This window comes from Diabrotica virgifera, chromosome 3 (assembly GCF_917563875.1).
Source record: "Diabrotica virgifera virgifera chromosome 3, PGI_DIABVI_V3a".
Taxonomy (NCBI): Eukaryota; Metazoa; Arthropoda; class Insecta; order Coleoptera; family Chrysomelidae; genus Diabrotica; species Diabrotica virgifera.
Window position 1 is genome coordinate 158,951,001 of NC_065445.1, and position 7,178 is coordinate 158,958,178.

The 7,178-nt window shown below is 37.0% G+C and overlaps 1 protein-coding gene across 1 annotated transcript; it reads right to left on the reverse strand.

Moving 5' to 3' along the window:
* Nucleotides 1-3,214: 3,214 nt before the first annotated feature.
* On the reverse strand, nt 3,215-6,976 carry LOC126882604 (uncharacterized). The gene has a single exon (XM_050647578.1). It carries the CDS (start codon nt 6,974-6,976, stop codon nt 3,215-3,217), a length of 3,762 nt encoding a protein of 1,253 aa, XP_050503535.1.
* Nucleotides 6,977-7,178: the final 202 nt, after the last annotated feature.

A 7,178-nucleotide genomic window follows, 5' to 3' on the forward strand; every position in this document is an offset into this window, starting at 1 on the left:
CTGCTAGTGGGGAGTAATGTAATATTTTTCGTTTGGGCGATACATTTGGGTGAAAGTTTCAGGAATGTGACTCGTTCCAGTACTCTTTCGCTCCGATTTCCATCGCAAATAATGGATATGTGTATCGTGACTGGCGTGATAACGAGCCAGAGGTTGGGGGTACCCATCTTACTCCATTGAGCTGTCTGTATTGTCCTGGCTACCACTGGACATGTGCTATTCTTAGATCGCTCATAAATTTCTTCAAGTATGCAGTTTGGTTGGTTATCCATGTTCCTTATAGCCGTTGGTGAGCACGCTATCTGCGTCTTTGTCAACAGTAAACATCTTTCCCTATCTTCTGCGGTCAATTCGAAGTAGTGCAGTGTGTTATAATCTACGACCAGTAGATTCCTTGGAGCGACAAAAGTGCGCAACACCGACCCCTCAACGTTAAGTGGTATGGCCGTGACTTTCAGCATGCTGTACTTAATTTTCCCTGTCACTATGAAATAGCCGATGACTGTTATATATCTGTCGTCATGACTGACTTCTGTTTCTATAATGGGCTGTCGTCGTATTTCGACCCCTTGTGGCAGTATCTGCCCTGCTTTCTCTATCAATTTGGTTATCTCACCCGGTTTCACTATATCAATGAAGTGTCAGTAATGTAACAGCAACAGTTCGGCCTATTTCCCCGTGTTAAATCCCATAAGAAATCGCTAAGGTCCATTCTGGTCATTTTTGACGCGTTTTGCGACTGCGCATGCGCGAAGGCTCGTTTGATCGTGACGTGTGAGGTATCGTAGGAAAGTGGAGGGGTAAGAATAAGTTAACACAAAAAACAAAGAGAACGGCAGAGCCAAAACGGTACTATAGCATATCACCGTTATTATCAGTCCGATCATGACGTGTGAGGTATCGTAGAAAAGTGGAGGGGGTAAGGAATAAGCTAATACAAAAAAACAAAGAGGACGACCAAAACGGCACTACAGCATATCTCCGTTGTTATTGATCAGATCGTGATGTGTGAGGTATCATAGGAAAGTGGAGGGGGTAAGGAAAAAGCTAATACAAAAAACAAAGAGGACGGCCAAAACGGTACTACAGCATATCTCCGTTGTTATTGATCAGATCGTGACGTGTGAAGTATCGTAGGTAAAGGGAGGAATAGCGAATATGTTGCGAAAACAATAACCGCGACATTGCCAAAAGGAGTATTGTATCATGGAATTACAATGGCTGCATTGTCAGAGAAACATTTGGAATGTAGCGTCTAAACGACTTACCGTATAAGACACAATAGAATCATTAGGACATTATATCCAAACCACCGAACATACATGACATGCTCTCACTTTCATCTTTCGTTCTTTATCTTTGCCCAAACCATCTAGCATCTATAAGACATCATAAAAAAGACACACTCTCTCTCTCTCTCTCTCTCTCTCTCTCTCTCTCTCTCTCTCTCTCTCTCTCTCTCTCGAAACAATTAATAAAATATACAGGTGTCGATAAAAACAACATAGCAGCGTGGGAGGTAATACTAGAAATAGAATACGACGAACGTATACCATTCTTATGACCAAAGCAACAATCATCCTCAATATAATCTTCTATAATCTTCTATACATGAATCTCCCTCCATTCATACACCTGGTCATTACAAAGAATATAATAACATTCTTAAGATCAAACCAACAAACATCCACCGTCTTCTATTATTGAATACTACTATACATGAATCTCCCTCCATTCATACACCTGGTCATTACAAAGAACATATAACATTCTTAAGATCAGACCGACAAACATACACAATATAATATTCTCTGATTGGATCTACATGGATCTTCCTCCAATCATACACTTGCTATTTACAAAGATTGTAAGTTGCATACTTTATTTCATATACGGCAAGTAGGGTAATATTATGTAGGTTGGTATTATACTTCTCACATAAAAATGGGATTATCTGTTTTATTAGAAAAATCGTTTAACAATATAGCATAGCACAATCAGTTGTTTGATATATAGATATGAGTTATACGTCGACATAGAAAAGGTATTTAATATAGTGAAAATAAGTTGTATTATTGAAATAGAAAAATACATGTACTGTATTTTACCTATGACCATAAACAAATTTAGACTACATAGACTGAAAAAATGTTAGCAAGGACAGTCAAGCAGTAAGTAATGGTTAATATGTAAACGTTAATAAAATAATGTTAGTATCTAAGCGATGAAATGTGTGTAAAGCGATTTATAAAAATAATGTAAGCATGCAATGAATGAAAGGTAGCCAATTCGGTCGAACATAAATTTGTTGAAAAAACAAAAATATATTCTTAACAGCGATCACCAACGTGAAGGTACGACTACATCGACCGCCAGGTTAGTAGGGGTGATGGTTAGTAGGAATGATTTTTACATTATATGATAATATATTTAATAATAGTGATATACTTAACTTACTAAGATCAGCTCTTTACTTGGTTTAGTAGACATCTTTTTATTGATCTGTTGGACATCTTTTATGTATTCTTATTAATGTTAAAACACCGATACTTTGGTATCAATTCATTCGTTACTAAGTTCTATAGTATTCAAAAATGAATTATTAGGGGAAAATAACTGTAGGTTATCTAATCTTAAAACTAGGGATTTTTTCGACTCCTGTATTTTGATAGGATATCGAAGACTTAAAACTAAATCGGGGAAAGAAGACCATTAAGTTATCGATTGTTTTAACTTGGAGGCTACACGAGCAACGGCTCTGGAATTAACCAGAACGGCTCATTAATTTGCCAGTGGTCCATATCAGATATCTTTTTTTTTGGTCATAACTAAACATCTTTTTTAGGGGCATACTTAATTATACTAAATTTAGAGATAATATATACAAAACTACGATCAACTAGAATCATCATATGATATAAAAACAATGAGTGTGGGAAAGGTTGAGGAATGTAGTAAAAAGGGCCTGTTCCAGATATCATTATGTTAGTTGTAATAAATAAAGTTATAAAAAATTACAATATTCAATCATCTAAATAATCTTAGTGACGTAAAAACGATTAGTGATAGGGTGATAAGAGGAATATAATAAAAAAATTGTACATTTGTAATAAATAAAGTTTTAAGACCAACTTCAATCAGCATCCATCTTAAAGTCAATAAAATCATCAATGATAAATGTTAAAATAAGTTTATTCAAATCTTTGTGTTAAATCTAATCAACATCCATCTCAAGAGTATCAATTAAATAGTGCCCAAAGGGAAGCGTATCATAAGAACCCTGAATGTGATGTCTTTTATCATCATTGGGGCTTAGCGCAATCTTACTTTGAGTTATAGAATAAACTTTGTGTTTATCAGAGCGTATAAGATTTTGTGAGGTGACCTTTGCTGTAAAGGTATCTAAACATTCTACGTAGTCCTCAAAAGTAATTTTAGTATTTACTACAGATTTCTTTACCCCCTTCGCCTTCTTTGTCACACCATAATTTCGTATAATATTATCAACTTCATCATCGTCATACTCTTGTTCTTTCAACTTCCCCCTCAGCTTTTTAATGTCAACATCTGTGGTAGCTGCTTTTGTCGTGTATAATTTCGATCGGAGTCCTATGTAGTCGGTCATAATGCAGCCATTATTCTCATCTTTCATTATGCCCAATACCTTCTTATTAACCAGAGGGATGCCGTAAATGTTACCTTTGGGATAGTCTGAGGTATCAAAATATTTATAGCAATCATGTATCATTGCTTCATACGGGTCTTTTTCCCGTATCTCCACGATCACACTATCAGTATCGGTATAGCAGGTCGAAAAGTTTTCTCCGAACCTGCTAGCTAAGTAGCCATATTGGAAATCATATATGGTCGTTTTCGCCAAGTCTAAAATACTCATTCCAACATAAATCGGTTTAACTAACCATATTTCCGCTCTATGCATCTCAACAGCAATCAAATTTTCATTAAAGATAGTAGCGTTTTTAAACAGGGGGCTACTTATTCTAGCTTCAGCTCCATAACGACCCTCCCACTCTGTCAGCAATTTAATATCAACGCGCCTGCGCACACCCTCTAAAGTCTTGCCAAACACTGCATTGTTCATAAGCTTAAACAGATTCTTTTCAAACTCATTTTTTGATGCCTTCCGGAGATTTGTATTCAAATCGATGTATGACTTTAACCAAGGAGACTGCTTAAATTTCAAGACTCGATGAATCTTTTTTAGTATTAATCCATAAGCTAGCGCTTGCTTCAAGGCTCTGTAATGAATTACATATCTTTCTTTATCATGAAGGGTAGCCATTAATTTGGTCAGCTCTCGCGGACGTTTAGGAGGTTTCATAGTTTTCGGGTTCAAGGATTGGGGACAGAATGGGATGTCTTTATGACGATCATGGAGATGTTGAGGGTACTCCAGATCGACCTCGAGAATGCACCCTTCAGAAGAATCGTCCGGAATACTAAGAACGTCGATATTAGTATCAGACCACTCGAAACCTCCATATGGAAGATATTGTGACATTGCCCACCCATATTGATTATTGACATCGAAATACATCAGATAGGAGTCGGGCTTCGATGGGTCGTAAGATGCCATGTACTTGTTATTAGCATGAACACGACGTTTCGAGCAAACTTGACTCAAACCACCACGAATGCCACGCTCTACAAACAAATGCATATCTGGATCAGTTAAAAGTTCAAGTTCCTGTTTTGTATACTTAAGCATCGCATCCCACGTGAATCCAGGCAGAGTAAAGTAATAAGCGGGGTCAAGATTATATGTTTCGAGACAACTGGAGCGGAACCGTTCGAAAACGTCGGCAAGAAGAAGAATATCGGTTTTCATGTAGAGATCGACGTAATCTCCGAGAGAAGAACAAGAGAATGAGGACCAGACTTGGAGGGCGCGACAATAGTGACGACGAGGACATGGTTTATCCTCAAGTTTATTATAAAAAAACTCGATAGACGGCAGACATGTTTCAATAAAACGATCGAAAGAATCAATATAATCATAAGGCATGATACCTTTCACAGTAAGAAGATTGAACTGCTCCTCGGGAAGGAAAACATATTGAGAGCGGAGATTAGGATATTCGATCAAATAAGAAGAGAGCTTATCGAGAGAAGACGCCATAAATCGAAAACTATCGATGAAACGAAATTTAATTCGAGCATCATTAATGTGTTTAGTGAAAGAAATATATTTTTCCTTAGTAATAGGAAGAAGATCTACAGGACCTTTGATGTGAGTAGCAATATCATTAATAATGAAATGCGCGTCATATCCACTGAGGTTATGAAATATCACAGGGATAGTGTGAGCATATTTGTAATTAATATTACAGCCTTCATGAGCTGCAAATCTATAATTATTTTCTGGGATCAGGTGATTATGGTCTCGCATTTTCTTATCACTGGGGGAGAAGCGCTGCTCGCAAATATGACAATGAGTGGCTGCTTGAAAATCACTCTCTTGCTGAAATGTCATATTAATATCAAACGGACACATAAACACCGTAGAAACATCCTCAGCAAGCTGATTTAGTTTATCTGCGAACCATTTCATGCAATCTTTTCCACGATATGATTTGTAAAATGACAGAGAATCATCATAGGAACATTTAAAGTAATACCCAACAGCAGCAGGTATATGTTTTTGATAGGTCGTCTTTTCTGCGCTATGTTCCAGAACGCTTTCAAGATCTGCGTATACCGCGAAGGGGGCTTTTAGTTTATTCCTGAAATTCTTAAATTTTAACATTTTATGGCTTTCTTCAGGCATTTTAATGGCAGTATCATTAATCCTTATACAGTCTTCTGTGTGAGCTTCTAGCTGTGTAGACGATAAAAATGGTTGTAAACACCTATCACAGAGAACATCTGATCGCCCTTTACACCATGTCTTATGAACATTCAACTTTTCTTGCGATCGAAAGTAATGGAGGCAGCCATCACAGAAATATTTTGTTCCATCTTCATTGCTAAGCTGCTTGGAAAGGAGGCGAGATAGATTTTTTATCCAAACGTAATGATATCTAATGGGACCTTGCTCGTCATATTTATCTTGTATCAAAAGCAGATTCACATGCTTATCCTTCTTGTTTTTTGTTAGGAAGGTTGGGAGGGTCGTATAGTTTTTCTTCTCTTTTTTCAAAATGTATACATTGATCGATATATTATTCTGCTTTTCAAAATTAGGAATCTGTTTGATGGTCATTGGCCACTGAATACCCTTAAGTTTTAATATGGTCGAGTAGTGCGGATAAGATGACATTAAATCAGAGTTACTCCGACAAGGATATAATGCCGATATGACAGCCCATGCAAAGCATGCATCGTCATCGTTTTTAACATTAATGCATGCCTGTTTTATTTTTATCTGAGGGGGAAGTTCAATAGATGAGGAGCCAAGCTGTGGTGTAAATTTGTTTATATTCACCCCCAGGTTAACAACAGCTTTTAGTGCCCAGCCACTATCTCTCTCTTGAAATTCTTCCAAGTCTCTGTTGATGGGTTCCACTACTTTTTTCTCGAACCATTCATCAAGATTAGTGTCTCTATAAATGGCTGAGTTTGAAGTAGTGAAGTACTTTGTTTCATTTATCATCTTTTCACCTTGAGCAATCTCGAACTCTCCTCCAAATGCTATGTTAACTTTCACTGCAGCGTTATTTTTTAAGACATTCTGGATTCGTCGCTTGAACAGAGCTTTGCAATCAATCAGGAAACTACCTGGGTCCTTGTGTTTAAGGTTCGAAATGACTCCAGTCTGAATTCTTGAATTAAATGTAGATACAGAGTCTTCCCAATGTACCCTACGCTTTGCAGTCTCCGGTCGAGTTTTTAGTCCCGCCCCCTTCTTTTGTTCACCCTTCAGTTGCTTTCTCAACGTTTTCACCTGCCGCATCTGGGCCTCGAGGTGGTGCTTTTCGCCAATCGTCTTTGCAAACCTCATTCTATCATGAATCATTTTAATCGCTTTCTTACACTCTACCAACCCTTTTCTCAACTTTTTATCATTATAATTGTCAGATATTAACCCCAAGATGGATGAAATATATAGAATAAGTTTAGACAACATGTTTAAACAGAAAAAGTCAATATTCAAAGATAGATTAAGTATAAAATTCAAAATTTTCAAAAATTACCAATTTAAATCAAAAAATTATGAA

Bases quoted from the DNA above. Each gene is read 5' to 3' on its own strand.
- LOC126882604 (XM_050647578.1), bottom strand. From the start codon at position 6,976: ATGATTCATGATAGAATGAGGTTTGCAAAGACGATTGGCGAAAAGCAC.